Genomic DNA, 20,257 nt, shown 5'->3' with positions numbered 1-20,257 from the left:
AAGACAGGAATAGATTGTTTCTTAAACGATAAGGGGATAAGGGGCTATGGGGAGTGGGCAGGGAAGTGGAGCTGAGTCCATGATCAGATCAGCCATGATCTTATTGAATGGCAGAGCAGGCTTGAGGGGCCGTATGGCCTACTCCTGTTCCGATTTCTTATGTTCTTTATGTTCACCCATCATCCCTGTGCTTGCTAACCTACATTGGCTTCCAGTTAAGCAACGCCTTGATTTCAAAATTCTCATCCTTGTTTTCAAATCCCTCCATGGTCTTGCCCCTCCCTGTCTCTATAATCTCCTTCAGCCTCACAACCCCCTGAGATGTCTGCACTCCTCAAATTCTGCCCTCTTGAGCATCCCTGATTATAACTGCTCAACCATTGGTGGCCCTAAGCTCTGGAACTCCCTCCCTAAACCTCTTTATCCTCCTTTAAAATGTTCCTTAAAACTTACCTCTTTGGCCAAGCTTTGGTAACCTGCCCTAATTTCTCCTTATGTGCACCTCGGGATTTTTCACTATGTTAAAGACACGATATAAATACAAGTTGTTGTTGTAATTGGTGGTGAACTGCTTTGGGACAACCAAATAATATAAAATGTGTTATACATGCTTTATATATATGCAATTTATTTTTATGGGATATTGATTCATTGCTATCTTATCACCACATTACAGCAAGGACAATTATGGTATGGTTTTGACGTCAGACACCTGAGCTACAAGGAGCGTCTAAAGAACTTATTTACAGCCGGGAAGATAAGACTGAGATCTTACGCAGGTATAGAGTATAAACTCTTTAGGACAGCCCTGTAAACAAGGGGTCATGGATGAAACTGAGAGAGGAAAGCTGAATGGATTTGTAGTATTTCATACAACTGATGGCTACTGTTTGGAATGGGCTGCCCAGGGAGATCAAGGCTGGTATTAGTAATTTTAAGAGGATGTAGTTTTAAGAGGAACAGATAAGCATTTGATGAAATAAAGCAGCTGAACTGTGTATTCTCTTTTTGGTAGTTACATCCTATTGCAAGTTTCACAAATGTCATAGCTTTTATTTCCCTTTTACAGAAGCTGAGTGACTTGTGTATTTCCAGTATTTCCTGTCTCATTCTGGTTTTTCTAAAAACAGAAAAGTCTTCTGGAGCTGCGCATTATGTTCCCAATAAAATGATGCTTAATTGTGCATTATTTTATTGGGAAGGTTTGGTGTGGAGTGTCCAAGCTCTCCTGCTTTCAGATTTTGAAACATGGGAGTGGGCTCTTGACAAACAGGTTAAAAACAGGAAGCAGTATCTGGATGGCAAGAAACAGAATCAATGGCCTCTTTTTATACTTTGCAAATCCAGCACACGTCTAACTTGCACCTTCTAAGACCACCGAGCGAGGTTTGGTTAACATTTGGATGTGAAAAAGAGCAGCTTTTCAGTGTAAGGGTGTGTGTTTTTATCGAGGGGGGGAAAAAAAGGCCCCGTGGCAGGTGAGATGACGAATCTATTTGTCCAGGCTCATCATTCGCTCACGTGACAATTAGCCCAGCTGAAACGGCGATTCCACCAACCCGCCTGTGTGTGTGTGTGCGCGCGCGGGGGGAGGAGTGAGGACAATGTCTCGTAACAATCAAAAGCCGCCAGCGACTTGCCTCCACCAACAACGTGAAGAAAATAAGTAGCCACTGATACAGGCGCACGTGTTTTTTTTTGGAGACGGGGTTTGATGTAAATGTCACTGCAATTTGTCCACCCCCCCCCCCCCGCCCGCGGAGTGGAATGGTCCATGGAATCCTGGGCCAGTCGGGCTGCGCCGATCGAACGCTCAGTAACAATATTCTTTGATACGTGCGGCCAGCGACTGTTGCAAAGTCTCTACGTTCGCTGAGCTCTGTATGTCCTTCTATTAACCCGCAGGCACCGCAAGAGATGTCCACACCAGCACGGAGGCGTCTGATGAGGGACTTTAAACGGTAGGGAGGGCGAAAGGCTGAGGGGAGGGGGTAGAGAGTGAGAGAGAGAGGGGGAAGGGGAAGGGGAAGAGAGGGAGAGGGAAATTATTTTCTCTCTCTCTCTTCCCAACATGGCGACTCTTTTTTAAAATCTGGAAACGAACAGCGGGGCGATCAGGGGGCGAAGGTGTCACTTTGGTGTGTGTGGTTTTAATCCTCTTCGCTCTCTTTCCCTCCAACCTCCATTTCAGGCTGCAGGAGGATCCTCCAGCCGGCGTGAGCGGAGCGCCCTCGGAAAACAACATCATGGTGTGGAATGCAGTCATATTCGGGTGAGCGAGGGCTTGAGGCCTGTGCATAGTTTTTGTCCCCTCTCCTTCCCTGTTAGCCAACATTTCCAATGTGTGCCACCTGCTTCATTTCCCCGGGCGAGCAGCTAAGGTGGTTTATAGTATGTTTTTGCAGTGGTGTTTTAGAATACTTTATTTATTACTTTATAAAACAATTTATTTATTTACTTTATAAAAAAAAATTTTTAAAGAGAAAATGCCCAGCATCTGTGGTGAGGGACAACCCGAATTTTAACATTTCAAATCGATGACCTTTCATTGGATTTATTTATTTATTATATATTCACTGCATATTTCTAAAACTGGGTGGCTCAGGATATAGTGTAATGTACAGTGACTGGCTCTGTTTGAAGTGCTCTACCTGTTAGTCTGGTGCATCCCAGTGCATTGATTTGACCTTTTAAATAGAGATGTGAGAGATTGCTATATATTTATATGACTCCTGCTTTCTTTTCCATTTTTCTCTCCTCCCCCCTCCTTGTACAGGCCAGAGGGAACCCCTTTTGAAGATGGTAAGTCAGCGTCCTGAAGAGAATGAAAGTCAAAAGATGCTTGGCGAATACAATATTATCTTGAAGTCCAGTCCAGTTTTTAAAAAAATACCTTTTTTGGTCTATGTGCTTGGGGTTGGGGGGTGGTTCTTAAAAAGATGAACTGTTGCTTGTGATCTGATGCGAATGACAGGTGAAGAAAATACAACGCAGGAAGGTGTTTAAAGAGAGAAGAAAGTTTGTACAGTGACAATAAATGTATATTAAACCAAAGGTGGATTTTTTTTTTAAAAACAGCTAAGCTTCCTGTTTTTAGGACTGATGTCTTCTGTTAAATTCCTTGCCTCAATTCAAAGGCAAATCTCTCCCATCTTTCCAAATTAAGCCAGTGCAAAGCACTGACTTTTGGATTGTATGGAGCAGCTTCCTGGTTTAGATGAAATGTGGCGAGAAATTGTTTCACTTTCAAAGGACAGGTGCTTTGTAAAAAAGTTACCCTACTTTGAGTGTAGCACTGTGTGTGCAAACTTTGGGCTATGGCTACGATCCTCCAAGGTACCTCAGTTGGGCAATACTGAATATAAGGTGGGGGGGTTTTACTTTTCTCATGCCATTTAGAAAAAGGTGTTGGGGAGGGGGGTACGTGAGGAGAAGAGAGTTGGTGGCACCTAATTACTCTCTTGTACCTCCTAGTAAATCAAGGGTGACAGAGGTCTGGAGCAGAGAGTCATATAGTAGTGTGGCACTTAAGGGAAAATACAAACGTTTATTTTTGACGATTGTGATTCAGGATATGTAACTAATCTTGGCCAAAGCAGATTAAAGTGATGATCTGGGCAGTGATGTCGGTAGAGTATAATCCTGTTTTTGTTACTCCATCATTCTGTAAATGTAATATGATATTGAGATATGTGCTGTTATGCAGAACACAGTAAATTTGGCAATGCAGTTTGTGTGTTGCTGTGCTTACAATGTGTATAAGGATACGATTGAAGAGCAACTGAATATTCACCAATTTGAGTACAGGTAAGAATTTGTCAGTGTAAATGTTTCTTTTAAGCTAGTGTTACTAGCTGATCAAGTGAGGGTAGCTGGAAAGGGTGTGAAACTATTTTATTTACAGTAATATCTTTGGGTCGGCATTATTTGACTCTTGGTCATTTTCACATGCTGCATGGAATCTGAGAGCCGCACTTCATTGTGGCATTCACTTGCCTCCTTTTTGTGAGCTGAACAAAAATATGAGGGTTAACAGCACTCACTATTTTCTGCAGGGGACTGGGCAACGAACCCTACTGAGAGCTGGGAATGGGGTTCAAAGAGAACGTTACTGCAGTTGGCTCCTCGGCCATTTTATATAATTGGATAATTACTTGAAAAGGAAAAATTTGCAAGGCTATGAGCAAAGAGCAGGGGAGCAGGACTAATTATATTGAGTCTCTTTTCTTCTTAGGCAGTCCCTCTGAGTAGAGGATGACTTGCTTCCACAATAATATGAATTCTCAGATGACTGATACAGCACAGAAACAGCCCATTTGCCCCAATTGGTCTGTGCTGGTGTTTATGCTCCACACCAGCTATCTTACAACCTCTAGCTATTTTACAATCTCTAGTTCTGTTCTGCCCCACAAGTGGAAACATTTTCTCCACATCTACCCGATCAAATCCTTTCATTGTCTTAAAGACCTCTACCAGATCACACCTCAGTCTTCCCTTTTCTGGAGAAAGCCTCAGCCTTTTCAGTCTTTCCCGATAGTTATAACCTCTCAGTCTAGTATCATCCTTGTGAATCTTTTTTGCACCTTTTCCAATACCTTTATATCCTTTTTATGATACAAGACCATAACTCTGCCCAGTACTCCAAGTGTGATCTAACTAAGGTTCTATAAAAGTTTAACATGACTTCCCTGCTTTTCAGTTCTTTAATGCTTGGTTTGTTTTTTTTGTGGTCTTATTAACCTGCGTCGCTGTTTTTAAGTAATGTGTGAGACCCAAATTGTAAATAATTCTTTCAAAGAGCTGGCGGACCAAATGGCTGCCTTCAGGACTGAGTGATTCTATGAGTATCACTAGATGAGAGGCAGGATTTTTTTCTCCTCTGAAGGCAGATTTTTACAGGGTGTTGGCAGTCTTTGGTACATTGGCAGAACCATTCCTTTTTGTATATGACCCAAAGTAGTGAATGTTGGCAAACCACTTGAATAAGGCACTACCGCTGAGTCAGATTCCAAACCTCAACAGCCACAGTCACACTTTTCACATGGTCACTAAGCAGATATTAGGAGGGGTATTTTTTCATGTTGGCATTTTATTTGTGCCCCCCCCTCATCTCCCTAGTCAAAAGCTCGGAAGTAATGTTAGGAATGCTACCCTGATTTGGGGCTCAAACCGTGGACTTGCATTCCAGGACCATGGGGGAAGTTAGTTTTAATTTTGTGAGCTGCCTCTCCATGTTAGTTTGTCGGCTGAATCAAGGAAGGATAGTGCTGACTATTAAAACTGGCGCACTGACCAACTGCTAGAATTGTTCTAATTTCTATTCATTTCCCATATAAATATTTACCAGTGTTTCATGATGTTAGATGTCATCGTGAAGGGGTTTCTTTTTCTCTTACCGTTTTCTCCTGAATGTAGATCAATTCACTAATAAAGTGGAGGCGGTAGGCTTGTCCCTTGCACATGCAGGTGCCCCCCACCTTAATGAATTGTTCTTCTCCATGTGGGAATATGTTTGGCATGTTTTGAGATCAGGAAGCTTGTTGCATCACTGCACTTCACATCTTCCAACTAGACTACAGGATTTTTTTAAAAAGTTGTCGATCAGCCAAAAGTGTATGCACAGTAGTGAACAGCTTTTACTCAATGAGTAATTGAACTCGTATCTGTTTAAAACACTTTTTTTTTTTCTCGTTCCAGGTACTTTTAAACTCACAATAGAATTCACAGAAGAATACCCAAACAAGCCACCCACAGTTAGATTTGTTTCAAAAATGTTTCACCCAAATGGTACGTGACTGAATTGCTGCCGTTTATTGGAATTAATTTATTTCAGCTTCTCTGTAATAAATGATCTGGCGATAGAGAAAATTAAAGCTGTAGTGTATGCACTTGAGGATGCTGTTGCCAATAATGAAGGAAGCTCATGGGAGACAGATGCGGGCTGATGCATGGCATTGTCTACTACAAGCCTCACGTAACCGTGTTCTTGGGGGTGGGGGGGATTTTCCCGTTGATCCTTCATGTTGCTGGTCGTTTTGCGTCAGGTGTCTTGTCTCCACACTGGCATGACGTAGCACAAAGCTCTTCCCTCCTCTTGCTTTAGTCAAGGTCTCCTGAGTGCCAGCGATCACATTCAGGTGAATCTTTAGTGCATCCTTGCAGCGCCTTTGTTGTCTGCTCTGTTTTCTTCTGCCAGCCACTCATTCTCCAACAAGCACCTGCTTCAGCAACAATGCATCGTCCATCCTAACGTGTCCAGCCCAACAGAGCTGAGCATTAATTATCATAACCTCAGTGTTGCTGTGAGTATGTTCCAGTAATGAACATGTATTGTGGTAAAATAGCCACGTTTTTTTAAACTTGAATTTTGACTTAAATCGGGGTGAGAATGGAACATCTATTTTCACGCACTCTATCAAGTACCCCCTGGTTTAAATGTAGAATAAAACAGCCTCTTAAGTTGCTCCATCAGGTATGGTGCGGTTAGGAACAGAGTCCACCTCCCCCAATTGCACCGGTGAGACAATCTTCCCGTTTTCCACACTGGCCCTCCTTTGGGATGAGGGATGGTTTTGTGCTGTGGACCTGTGTCCACTGGCTCGAATGAGACGGCACAAAAGTGCCCCACTAACAGCAGACGGAGGAGAGATTTTGTCCTTGGAATGTAGACTCGATTTGCACCCAGGTCCTAAAAAAGTTGAAAGGTCATTGGCTTAAGCCCCCTGCTCCTCCAGTATGTCTGGAAATTAGCACTTTTGAAACCGACAAGCCTGGTCTTGAGGAGGCTTTTTTTTTTTTTTGCAGCCCATCTCTTCTAGTTCACACAGCACCTGGAAGGTGTAAGGAAACGGCAACATGGAGTAACACACACCTGGGCTACTTGCCACCAGCTGAGAGATCTGAGCAACAAAGTACTGTCTGGAATGAAGAGCTGGAAGAAACAAACCAGTCTCGCAAATTTACTAAGATGACAATAGAAAAAGTCCTAACTGCAAAATAAACCTCCAGTGCAGTAATGACCCCAGCCCCTGTATTGGAAATTATGTCCAACTCATTTTATTGACCTGTATTAGTTCCATCAGTACTAAATGGTCTTTGTTCGAGACAAACGCACAAATTAAGAATGCAACCAAAAATGTTATTTAGGATATATTTTTAAGAATATGCTTTTAAAGGGATGCAGTGTCTTTTTGCATATTTGTGATGATTGATAACCTGTCACCATATCAGCAGTTTTGTGTACTCCTAAAATTGAAACAGCAGTAATCTCGCTTGATCCCTATTGTGACCCGATATTCATCATAATTTCACTTGTGCCAGATTCTTGGGATGTTGCTGGACCTAGAGGTCAGGTTCAAGAGAAAAGTAGTATTCTGAACAACGATCTGACCTTTCCGGCCCATGAAATTCTAACCCAAGTGGCCAGACTGCTTCGAACGACAGATTGATTTGGATGTCTTCAGTTCTGTTGCCAAAATAGATCTTTTGCGTTTTAATGTGCAATAAAAGGGATGTTGTCGTTCCAGATTCAAGTCTAAATTGTATCTCGTGTTGGCAGCAAATGTTGCAGAGTTCAACCCTGTTGAATTATTAAATACAGGTGGTTTTTGAATATGTAGTTTTAATTTCTGAAGCTTCTAATTTTGAATTTATGAAGCACTCAAATAACACTAAATGGTTTCTATAGTTTAGAGGGGTGAAGTATATCGTTAATCAATTATCGTAGAATATTTCTTTATCTAACGTGTTATACTTTCTGTAGTCTATGCAGATGGCAGTATATGCCTGGATATACTGCAGAATCGCTGGAGTCCAACTTATGATGTGTCTTCAATCTTAACATCTATACAGGTAATGGTACCATGCATATTTTTAAAGTTGTCCCTTTACCCTATCTAGCATTATACGATCTGGCTTTCCCGAACCATAAAGGCACTGTGGAGGAGACCTGCTCCCGGAGCTTTTCTCAATAATTGGCCATTTCGATGCACCAGAATCTCTTCCATCTCTCACCTGCAGCACTTTGCCTTGTGAGGGTGTCTCTGCCTCTGCTCGCCAGCACACGCTGTCCTGGTTGAGACTGGAACTTGTGTGGTGAAATTACAGAAACAAATGCATGCCGTAACATTGGGACAACATGCCTGAAATTAGTTACCCAGTGCTGTTGAAAAATGATCGATCTCTGCACTGCTAAAGATGCTGACTCGATGAGCTGTGGCTTTAAGGGCATTGAGTATCCCACTCGAGTGGCCATTCTTCAGGTGTGCGGATAAAAGAATAGGACTGTGTATCTGTCCTCACCCAACATCCAAACATTGCTATGCAGTGAACCTAACGGAAATCAGTTGTAAGAATCTTGGTTGGCTCTCCTCCTCCACCCTATGGACCAAGGAACTGGGGCAAACTAGAGCATCCAGACATTGCATAACAATCACAACATTTACAACAGGCCGTTCAGCGCAATCACTCCATGTTTTTGTCTTCCAATAAGCAGCAGGCGTAGTCCCATGTGTTCGCCCTGTTTCCATATTCCTTTATCCCTCTTTCCTTCTACCACCTATCGGACCTATTCTTAAATGTTGACATGGTCACTTAACTCTACAGCCTCAATTTCTCTGCACAGGCTGAGGTTTAAACCTGGCACCTCCTGGTGTGCATGACATACTGGGCGATGCCTTACCAATAGGCCATCGGTAAATGTGCCCTGTAGCTTTCACCATGAGAGCAAGAAATGTAAATGTGTTCTCAACATTCTGGCCATTAGATGAAGTGACCTGTGTTTTATAGAAATAACAGCAGCATAGCAGACTTTGGCTTCTCATGCTTATGTTGACACTAGGTCTTCAACTGGAGCTATCCAGTCCAATTCCATGTCTCTGCCCTTTCCCCATATTCAGATACCCGACAGAAATGTTCCCGTTAAGCTACGTGACCGCGCAGTGGTCTGGAGGTCCCACCCACTGACTTCTACAGGGAAGAAACCGCGCAAGCGTGAAATTTTGAATGGGCCGCGCACCCAGTTAGAGGGAACATTGCCTGCCACCTGATACCTGAGATTCCATCTCTTGAGGAAGGACACTTCAGTAGCTGTATTTGGGCTTGGCGTCTCTCCAACTGGCAGACCCGTGGTTTATTGGCACTGAAGCTGAGGATTAGAAGCACTCAACATTGCTTAAATTACATCTCTCCAGAATAAAATGGGCTTTTTTTTTAAAAAAGAAAAATTGCTTTCATTTTGGTCAAAGGCTAATTTTTGTCGAGGCAGTTTGTAGGAGGAAGTTACTTTCGAAGAAATCGTTGAATTTGACATTAAGGTCATGTTTGGATTGAAACTGCTGACCATAGGCATTTGAAAAAAATCAAGTCTTTTTTGTGAACACAGAACCCCCAAATAGTACTTTGTGTATTTTCCCAAGTTTGTTTTTGTGCCACTGAGAAATTTGAGTTCACTTTCTTTCAACCTCCATGTACATGAGTACTAGGCTGACTAGATCTGAAAACCACTAGAACCTTGGTATTGAGTTTGATGCCATGTTGGAGACACATTGGTTCTATGGTCTTCACCAAAACTTGCTGCACGTGAGGCCTCGTTTAGGATGCAAACTTTAACTTCAGAAAGGAAGACCTTGCATTTATATAGCACCTTATCACAGTCTCGGGAATGTTTCAAAACACTACATCTAACACACTATTTTTTCGAGTGTAGCCAAACATGGCAGCCAACTTGTGCACATTTGTCCCACTGTTGGCAAACTAAATTAATGATCAGTTAAACTGTTAGTGGCGGTTAAGGGAGGAATGTTGCCTTGGTTATCCAAGAAGCTTGCTTGTCTTTGAATGGTGCCATGGGATCTTTTACTTTTACCTGAGGAGGCAAAATGGGACCTCAGTTTGACATCTCATCCAAAAGACTGCCCCTTTAACAATGCAGCACTCCCTCAACTGCACTGACATGTCTGCCCAGATTGTATGCTCAAGTCTTGGGGTGAGGGTTGAAGCCACTGTGGTTTGGCTCCGATGCAGGAATGCTGCCGAGCTAAGACTTCAACTTCAGTGTCCTGCCACTATTGAAGGGTACTGAAAGATTAGGGAAGTGGGATAGGAGTAGACTACTCCAATGTAAAACTAACATTAGCATAAGCGGTTGAATAGCGTTCTCTACAGTTTCTATGACCCAACGATTTTTTTCCCCCTGAGCTGAGGCATATTTATGCTGAGGAATAGAACGCATTCCATTTCAGGCAATTGTAATTATGTCATTATCCCAGGTCAAGTATAGTACAACCAGATACAGAGTAAAGCTCTCTGCTCTGTCCCAACCGTGTATCTCAACCCCAACCTCAAAAGAGCAGCATTATTGCACAAGTGTGACATTTTTCACTCCCCATATCAGCAAGACAGGCCTCCAAATGAGATTGCCAGTGAATTAAGGACAGGTTTTCATGTTGCGAGCCATGTCCACTAGGAACGCAGACTGCTCAAACTTATTTCAGGTGGATCCTTTACAAATAGGAGATTTTTATCTCATTGGTCTTGGCTGAACACAGACCCAATAGGTGAAAGGCCAGTGGCTAATCCACTGGGCTAGCCAGTGGCTAAGACTAACCTAACCACAACAGTAAGTGTAGTCCAGTCAACAACAAAAACTTGTATTTATATAGCGCCTTTACTGTAGTAAAACTCCCCAAGACGCTTCACAGGAATATTATAAGACACAAAACTTGACACCGAGCCAGATAAGGAGAAAATAGGTCTGGTAATCAATAGCTTGGTGAAAAAGGTAGCTTTTAAGGAGCATCTTAAAGAAGGTAGAGAGGCGGAGAGGTTTAGGCAGAGAATTCCAGAGTTTGGGAATTACGCTGGCGCAGAAACTTGGGTAAACTTTGAGCTTTTAATTTACTACCAAAAAAACGATGCACGCCAAAAAAAGGAGTGCAGATAATTGGGGAAAATTGAGCCAGTAGGAAGGGACGAGGCTGTGGAGAGAATTGAAAATAAGAATGAGCATTTTGAAATCGAGGCGTTTCTTAACCGGGAGCCATTGTAGGTCAGCGAGCACAGGGGTGATGGGTGAACGGGACTTGGTGCGAGTTAGGATACGGGCAGCTGAGTTTTGGTGAGGTAGGGGTGGAGACGAGCAATGTTAGAGGTGGAAATAGGTGGTCTTAGTTAGGCCGCTGATACGTAGTCAGAAGTTCATTTTAAAGCCAAATACGACACCAAGGTTCAGTCTCAGACAGGTGTTCAGGAGAGGGGATGGAGTCAGTGGCTAGGGAACGGAGTTAGTGGCGGGGACTGAAAACAATGGTTACTATCTCCCCAATATTTAATTGGGGAGACCGGAAGATGGTTGAAACAAATGGATTTTGTGGAATTCTCCCCTCTACTTGTCAAAGTTACAAGGACTGCTTCAGATTAGTCGTGCTGCAACCATTAGGGCTGGTAATATCGCAATGACCTTGTTAATTTGATTTATGCGCTTGACATGCCACTCAACCTTGGGAGGCCCAGAAAGGGAACAATGAAACTGTAGAGTCTCACTGCACAGGTAGTAAATTGTTCTTAAAGATTTTTTTTAAATCTAACTTTTCTGTCTTTCTCTCATTGCAATCTTTCTTTCTATACCTAATTTGACACTAATTCACCTATTTCTTTCTATCTTTGCTTTGAATCTTTATCCTTAAATTTAATTGTGACAATCGGACCTACGTTCAGGAAGTCCCGGATGCCACGCCGATATCAGTTCGCATTTCTGCCGCAGAAATAAAAAATCCAATTCACAGCACTCGCCATGAAATGCATCACTCCAACAATTTCTGGGTCAATGTTGTGACTCCATTCCAACAGTGATTAGGCTTAGTTTTACATAAAGGACTGATGCAGATCCAGTCACTGGGAGCTGTATCAATTCCAGCTGTCATTGTTGATGATTAAACCACCCTTAGTCAATAGATATGAGCTCTGTTAACCTGTTTGTTCAATGAAGTAGGCAACTGTTATGAATCTGAAAGTTCTGAGCCCGAAGTCAACCTGGAACTTGGTATGAATGGGAGACCTGATGTGACAGTCCTTCTTGGAGCTTTATTTTCTTCCTCCTGCCAATGTTTCCCTCTGATTTATCCTGAGCAGAAAGTTTGTGTGTATACTGGCAGACGATATTGTACAATTCTCAAGTGCAGTGCACTACTTATGTTGACTCCTTTCTGGGTTATGGTTCCATGGGTGCCTCCTGGTGGCTTGCTCAAATGGACATTCTTCACTTGATCAGACACAGTAGACATCAAGCTGTTCCTTGATTTGTCCTCACTTGGAAGTCTACTTCCAGCTGGACAGTGGACAGAAACCAGTGACTGCGGCGAACGTTAACTCACTCCCCAAGCATTAAGACTGGCTAACTGATCTCGGGTGGGGCAGTGGTTGAAATGTTGCAGCTAACTCGACATGGACCATTGATGGAACCTGTGTGCATTTGGCCTGTTTGGCTCACCTACTTCAGGCCCAAACTATTTTGGTCATTGGGGAATATAGCCTGAGATGCTATTTGACAGTTTGGCTCTGCACAAGGCCAGCTTAAGTATGTAAGGATTTCTCCTTCAGTTATAGTTACTTAGTTGTCAGCAGTGAAGCACAAGATTTATGCTGAGCAGAAAGTTTGTGTGTATATTAGCGGAGGATAATGTACAATCCCCTGAAGTGCAGTGCGCTACTATCCCGTCTTATTGTCAGCTTGTAATGATGAAGTTTATCGCAAAGATTCAGGTCTTGTGAAAGGCCTTTGTCATGTTTGTGAATGACCAGTTTCATGAATGGTGTCTGAAACGAAGCCATTGCACAGGAAGTAATGTCTATGTGGGATTTGAATCCTGTTCAGAACAAGGTTTGCATAAACTTTAAAATTAGAACCTGACATCAGGCAGCATTTCTTCGCTCGAATGGTAATCTGCAACTCTTCCCCCAAAAACCTGTTGAGGCTGGGGGTCAATTGAAGAATGTAAAACTAAGATTGGTAGATTTTTGTTAAGCAAGGGTATTGAGGGTGGACAGAGCCAACACAGTTAGGTAGAGTTGAGATACGGGTCAGCCATGATCTGATTGAATGAATGGTGGAGCAAACACCGGTTCCCATATTTCATGTTCAGTACAGGCTTTATTGGGTGCGTTTGAGCCAATGGTTTTCTTGAAGTTCATTACTGCAAGATGTCCACTTAGTTATTGAGCACATGTATTGCTTGGAAATCATCAGCCTAAAATACAAACTGTGTGTCGATAAGTATATTGGGCCCAAATTTCGAGCCGCGCCAAGAACGGCGCAGTCCCATCCTGGATGCCCGTTTTTCGCGCCACAAAGTGCGCCTAAAAAAAACCTCCAGATTTTCCACCTCCCTGCAGGTCCTCTGGCCCTCGGCGCAGCGCAGCACAGCAGGAGCTGTAGGGGGCGGAGCCAGGTCCCTGCGCTGAAAACAGTGCCGGGACCTCTGCACATGCGCGCTACAGTGGGCGCGCATGTGCAGTAGCTCCAGGTGCCCAAAACTGTGTGGGAGGGGCCGAAGCACGCAGCCCCTAGCCCTGGCTGAATGGGCTCACTGGGGCTGCGTGCATAAGACTCCTCCCACGCCCAGCTCCTGCTTCCTCCCGACTCGACTCGACTCCCGTTCCCTCCCTCCCTCCCCCGACACCGACCTGACTCCCGCTCTTTCTCTCCCCCCCCCCCCCCCCCCCGGCTGCCGCCCCCGGACTGGACCCGACCCGCCTCCCGCTCTTCCCGGCCCCCGGACTGGATCTGACCTGACCTGCCTCTCCCTCCCTCCCCCCGACCCGACCTGCCCCTCCCTCCCTCCCCCGACCCGAACCGAACCGACCTCCCTCCCACCACCCCCCCGACCCAATCTTTTCCTCCCCCCCCCCCAAATCTTCTCCTCCCCCCCCCCCATCTCCTCCCCCCCCCCCATCTTCTCCTCCCCCCCCCCCATCTTCTCCTCCCCCCCCCCCCCATCTTCTCCTCCCCCCCCCCCCATCTTCTCCTCCCCCCCCCAATCTTCTCCTCCCCCCCCCCATCTTCTCCTCCCCCCCCCCCATCTTCTCCTCCCCCCCCCCATCTTCTCCTCCCCCCCCCCATCTTCTCCTCCCCCCCCCCATCTTCTCCTCCCCCCCCCCCATCTTCTCCTCCCCCCCCCCATCTTCTCCTCCCCCCCCCCATCTTCTCCTCCCCCCCCCCCATCTTCTCCTCCCCCCCCCCATCTTCTCCTCCCCCCCCCCATCTTCTCCTCCCCCCCACCATCTTCTCCTCCCCCCCCATCTTCTCCTCCCCCCCCATCTTCTCCTCCCCCCCCATCTTCTCCTCCCCCCCCCATCTTCTCCTCCCCCCCCCATCTTCTCCTCCCCCCCCCAATCTTCTCCTCCCCCCCCCAATCTTCTCCTCCCCCCCCCAATCTTCTCCTCCCCCCCCCCAATCTTCTCCTCCCCCCCCAATCTTCTCCTCCCCCCCCCCAATCTTCTCCCCCCCCAATCTTCTCCTCCCCCCCCAATCTTCTCCTCCCCCCCCCCAATCTTCTCCTCCCCCCCCCCAATCTTCTCCTCCCCCCCAATCTTCTCCTCCCCCCCCCAATCTTCTCCTCCCCCCCCCAATCTTCTCCTCCCCCCCCCAATCTTCTCCTCCCCCCCCCAATCTTCTCCTCCCCCCCCCAATCTTCTCCTCCCCCCCCCAATCTTCTCCTCCCCCCCCCAATCTTCTCCTCCCCCCCCCAATCTTCTCCTCCCCCCCCAATCTTCTCCTCCCCCCCCAATCTTCTCCTCCCCCCCCAATCTTCTCCTCCCCCCCCAATCTTCTCCTCCCCCCCCAATCTTCTCCTCCCCCCCCCAATCTTCTCCTCCCCCCCCCAATCTTCTCCTCCCCCCCCAATCTTCTCCTCCCCCCCCAATCTTCTCCTCCCCCCCCAATCTTCTCCTCCCCCCCCAATCTTCTCCTCCCCCCCCAATCTTCTCCTCCCCCCCCAATCTTCTCCTCCCCCCCCAATCTTCTCCTCCCCCCCCCAATCTTCTCCTCCCCCCCCAATCTTCTCCTCCCCCCCCAATCTTCTCCTCCCCCCCCCAATCTTCTCCTCCCCCCCCCAATCTTCTCCTCCCCCCCCAATCTTCTCCTCCCCCCCCAATCTTCTCCTCCCCCCCCCAATCTCTCCTCCCCCCCCCAATCTTCTCCTCCCCCCCCCAATCTTCTCCTCCCCCCCCCAATCTCTCCTCCCCCCCCCAATCTTCTCCTCCCCCCCCAATCTTCTCCTCCCCCCCCCAATCTTCTCCTCCCCCCCCAATCTTCTCCTCCCCCCCCCAATCTTCTCCTCCCCCCCCCAATCTTCTCCTCCCCCCCCAATCTTCTCCTCCCCCCCCAATCTTCTCCTCCCCCCCCAATCTTCTCCTCCCCCCCCAATCTTCTCCTCCCCCCCCCAATCTTCTCCTCCCCCCCCCAATCTTCTCCTCCCCCCCCCAATCTTCTCCTCCCCCCCCCAATCTTCTCCTCCCCCCCCCAATCTTCTCCTCCCCCCCCCAATCTTCTCCTCCCCCCCCCAATCTTCTCCTCCCCCCCCATCTTCTCCTCCCCCCCCCAATCTTCTCCTCCCCCCCCCAATCTTCTCCTCCCCCCCCCAATCTTCTCCTCCCCCCCCCAATCTTCTCCTCCCCCCCCCAATCTTCTCCTCCCCCCCCAATCTTCTCCTCCCCCCCCATCTCCCCCCCCCAATCTTCTCCTCCCCCCCCCCAATCTTCTCCTCCCCCGCCCCCAATCTTCTCCTCCCCCCCCCAATCTTCTCCTCCCCCCCCCAATCTTCTCCTCCCCCCCCAATCTTCTCCCTCCCCCCCCCAATCTTCTCCTCCCCCCCCCAATCTTCTCCTCCCCCCCCCAATCTTCTCCTCCCCCCCCCCAATCTCTCCTCCCCCCCCCAATCTTCTCCTCCCCCCCCCCAATCTTCTCCTCCCCCCCCCCAATCTTCTCCTCCCCCCCCCCAATCTTCTCCTCCCCCCCCCCAATCTTCTCCTCCCCCCCCCCAATCTTCTCCTCCCCCCCCCAATCTTCTCCTCCCCCCCCCCAATCTTCTCCTCCCCCCCCCCAATCTTCTCCTCCCCCCCCCCCAAATCTTCTCCTCCCCCCCCCCCCAATCTTCTCCTCCCCCCCCCCCAATCTTCTCCTCCCCCCCCCCCAATCTTCTCCTCCCCCCCCAATCTTCTCCTCCCCCCCCCCCCCCCAATCTTCTCCTCCCCCCCCCCCCCCCCAATCTTCTCCTCCCCCCCCAATCTTCTCCTCCCCCCCCCAATCTTCTCCTCCCCCCCCCCAATCTTCTCTCCCCCCCCAATCTTCTCCTCCCCCCCCCAATCTTCTCTCCCCCCCCCAATCTTCTCCTCCCCCCCCCAATCTTCTCCTCCCCCCCCCAATCTTCTCCTCCCCCCCCCAATCTTCTCCTCCCCCCCCCAATCTTCTCCTCCCCCCCCAATCTTCTCCTCCCCCCCCAATCTCTCCTCCCCCCCCCAATCTTCTCCTCCCCCCCCCAATCTTCTCCTCCCCCCCCCAATCTTCTCCTCCCCCCCCAATCTTCTCCTCCCCCCCCAATCTTCTCCTCCCCCCCCCAATCTTCTCCTCCCCCCCCCAATCTTCTCCTCCCCCCCCCAATCTTCTCCTCCCCCCCCCAATCTTCTCCTCCCCCCCCCAATCTTCTCCTCCCCCCCCCCAATCTTCTCCTCCCCCCCCCCAATCTTCTCCTCCCCCCCCCAATCTTCTCCTCCCCCCCCCAATCTTCTCCTCCCCCCCCCAATCTTCTCCTCCCCCCCCCAATCTTCTCCTCCCCCCCCCAATCTTCTCCTCCACCCCCCAATCTTCTCCTTCCCCCCCCCCCCCAATCTTCTCCTTCCCCCCCCCCAATCTTCTCCTTCCCCCCCCCCCAATCTTCTCCTTCCCCCCCCCCAATCTTCTCCTTCCCCCCCCCCAATCTTCTCCTTCCCCCCCAATCTTCTCCTCCCCCCCCCAATCTTCTCCTCCCCCCCAATCTTCTCCTCCCCCCCCCCAATCTTCTCCTCCCCCCCCAATCTTCTCCTCCCCCCCCCAATCTTCTCCTCCCCCCCCCAATCTTCTCCTCCCCCCCCCAATCTTCTCCTCCCCCCCCCAATCTTCTCCTCCCCCCCCCAATCTTCTCCTCCCCCCCCCAATCTTCTCCTCCCCCCCCCAATCTTCTCCTCCCCCCCCCAATCTTCTCCTCCCCCCCCCCAATCTTCTCCTCCCCCCCCCCAATCTTCTCCTCCCCCCCCCCCAATCTTCTCCTCCCCCCCCCCCAATCTTCTCCTCCCCCCCCCCCAATCTTCTCCTCCCCCCCCCCCAATCTTCTCCTCCCCCCCCCCCAATCTTCTCCTCCCCCCCCCCAATCTTCTCCTCCCCCCCCCCCAATCTTCTCCTCCCCCCCCCCAATCTTCTCCTCCCCCCCCCCAATCTTCTCCTCCCCCCCCCCAATCTTCTCCTCCCCCCCCCCAATCTTCTCCTCCCCCCCCCCAATCTTCTCCTCCCCCCCCCCAATCTTCTCCTCCCCCCCCCCCAATCTTCTCCCCCCCCCCCCCAATCTTCTCCTCCTCCCCCCCCCAATCTTCTCCTCCTCCCCCCCCCAATCTTCTCCTCCTCCCCCCCCCAATCTTCTCCTCCTCCCCCCCCAATCTTCTCCTCCTCCCCCCCCAATCTTCTCCTCCTCCCCCCCCCAATCTTCTCCTCCTCCCCCCCCAATCTTCTCCTCCTCCCCCCCCCCAATCTTCTCCTCCTCCCCCCCCCAATCTTCTCCTCCTCCCCCCCCCAATCTTCTCCTCCTCCCCCCCCCAATCTTCTCCTCCTCCCCCCAATCTTCTCCTCCCCCCCCCAATCTTCTCCTCCCCCCCCCAATCTTCTCCTCCCCCCCCCAATCTTCTCCTCCCCCCCCCAATCTTCTCCTCCCCCCCCCAATCTTCTCCTCCCCCCCCAATCTTCTCCTCCCCCCCCCAATCTTCTCCTCCCCCCCCCAATCTTCTCCTCCCCCCCCCAATCTTCTCCTCCCCCCCCAATCTTCTCCCCCCCCCCCCCAATCTTCTCCCCCCCCCCCAATCTTCTCCCCCCCCCCCCCAATCTTCTCCCCCCCCCCCCCCAATCTTCTCCCCCCCCCCCCCCAATCTTCTTCTCCCCCCCCCAATCTTCTTCTCCCCCCCCCAATCTTCTCCTCCCCTCCCCCCCCCCCAATCTTCTCCTCCCCCCCCCCCCCCAATCTTCTCCGACTCCCGGTGCTGCAGTCGGTACGTTTTTTTTTATTTTATTGATGTATTTATCATTTATTATTGATGATGGCTCTTTATTTGTAAAACTGAAGTGTTTAATGTTTGTAAACTTCCTTTTAAACCCCCCACCACCACCATTCCCTACGCCTGATTTGTAACCTACGCCTGATTTTCTAAAGGTTAGACAAGGTTTTTTTTCGAGCGTATAAAAATCTTCACTTACTCCATTCTAAGTTAGTTTGGAGTAAGGTTTCACTGATGAAACTTTGAAAACAGGCGTAATGGCCGGACACGCCCCCTTTTGGGGAAAAATTTTTTTGTTCCAAAGTGAAACTGTTCTAACTGACTCGAACTGGAGCAAACTAAATGACGAGAATTCCGATTTCTAAGGTACTCCGTTCTACACCAGTTGCTCTTAAAAAAAAAAAAAAAATCAGGAGCAAATCATGTGGAAACTTGGGGCCATTGAGTTTCCTGTGTTGCTGAAATGTTACCCGCCGCGTGTCCAATATGGCTGTGTTTGGTGCCAGATTCTCTTATGCTGTTTTTCTATCTGCTGTGGCTGACTGCCTATTCATTTGTATATGGAGATTGTGAACTTAATGGGGGGAACAACACCCAAAGGCAGGTAATCCTGAAACTTCCACTTGTTTTCATTTTTAAAGGGGAATAGCAATAAAATATAGCAACAAATGATTGTGCTGTTGCTGTTAAGTTTGTTTTGTTTGTTTTCATAGTCTTTACTGGATGAGCCAAATCCGAATAGCCCAGCCAACAGCCAGGCTGCACAGCTGTACCAGGAGAACAAACGGGAATATGAAAAGCGGGTATCTGCAATAGTGGAACAGAGCTGGCGGGATTGTTGACCCTGCCTAGTGCCTACGAACACTGTCGGGCCGTGAGAATCATGAAGCATTTGAGTCCTTCTCGTTCTAGCATCATCGCATTATTTTGCAAGCTAAACTGCTACAATGCTGCCACCCGTTTGAAGCCTTTTTCCCTGGATGTTGAGTCAAAACACATGTTGAAGTGCATGCACTGTACCTGGGGCACTTGCCACGGAATTTTTTTAATTTCACGGTCATCGACGGTCATCCACCTTTTCCTGATGGTCTTTCATAGTCTGTCTGGGCAGTATCAGGCACATAATAAAGGTGCGCTGTAACACATAGTGTCATTTGCATTGCATATTTTGTGCAGCTTTTGTGTATAGCCCAGTGAGTGGATTTTTCTAGGTTGGGAGACACTGATCTGCCCTGACCCAAATCCACCATAACAGTGACAAGTCTAACTATAAATTACCAGTGGGTCAATGTCACTTCTGTTTATGCAACAGATGTGTGCCTCTTTTCTGAAGCCAGCACTGTAGTTCTTGACCAAAAGAACTCTTAATAGAAGGTGCTAGTCTATATATTTAAAAAATAAATCAATTTTTGAACTTTTTGAAAAAATGTCCGGGGTACTGGAGCTTAGCAGGGTGGTCACATTTGTGACTGTGTTTCTAGTTCTCTGTAGTTCTGTTGAGTGTAGGTGTGTGTGCGTGCGTGTGTGTGTATGTGTGTGTGTGAGCTGTCGCTGCATGCTTTTGTTTTTCTTTCCTCTGAATTAAATGAAGTGCTTTTCACTTTATCAAGAATTACAGCCATCAATAATCCCATTAGTTGTGTTAAACCAAACTTGTATATTCAGATGCCTAATGCAGTGATGTGGGATATGGGAAGAGACCCTGTACCTTGTATTGTCTGATGTTCTGAAGTACTTTTTTCTGCACATTAGTCTTTTGAAGTGACAGTATAACTTTGCACTATAGTAACCCATGTAAGAAACTGTACATTTTCTCACTACTTGTAAATAAAACTGTAACCTTAATATTGTGTCTTGAGTGACTAAACATTAGCTTACTGACCCGATCAGCAAACTTCCACTTTACTAATTGAAGAACACAATTGTAAAATCCAACAACTGGGAATGGTGTGAGGGTGTTGGAACT

At 48.2% G+C, this 20,257-nt stretch overlaps 1 protein-coding gene across 1 annotated transcript; it reads left to right on the top strand.

Moving 5' to 3' along the window:
* Positions 1–1,746: 1,746 nt before the first annotated feature.
* Positions 1,747–20,136, top strand: ube2a (ubiquitin-conjugating enzyme E2A (RAD6 homolog)). Its single transcript, XM_070882831.1, has 6 exons — positions 1,747–1,961; positions 2,192–2,272; positions 2,777–2,802; positions 5,698–5,787; positions 7,763–7,851; positions 19,005–20,136. The coding sequence occupies exons 1-6, from the start codon at positions 1,918–1,920 to the stop codon at positions 19,131–19,133; spliced, it is 459 nt and encodes a 152-aa protein (XP_070738932.1). The 5' UTR covers positions 1,747–1,917; the 3' UTR covers positions 19,134–20,136.
* The last annotated feature ends 121 nt before the right edge of the window (positions 20,137–20,257 follow it).

This window comes from Pristiophorus japonicus, chromosome 6 (assembly GCF_044704955.1).
Source record: "Pristiophorus japonicus isolate sPriJap1 chromosome 6, sPriJap1.hap1, whole genome shotgun sequence".
Lineage (NCBI taxonomy): Eukaryota > Metazoa > Chordata > Chondrichthyes > Pristiophoridae > Pristiophorus > Pristiophorus japonicus.
This window is presented reverse-complemented; position numbering and strand designations above follow the sequence as displayed.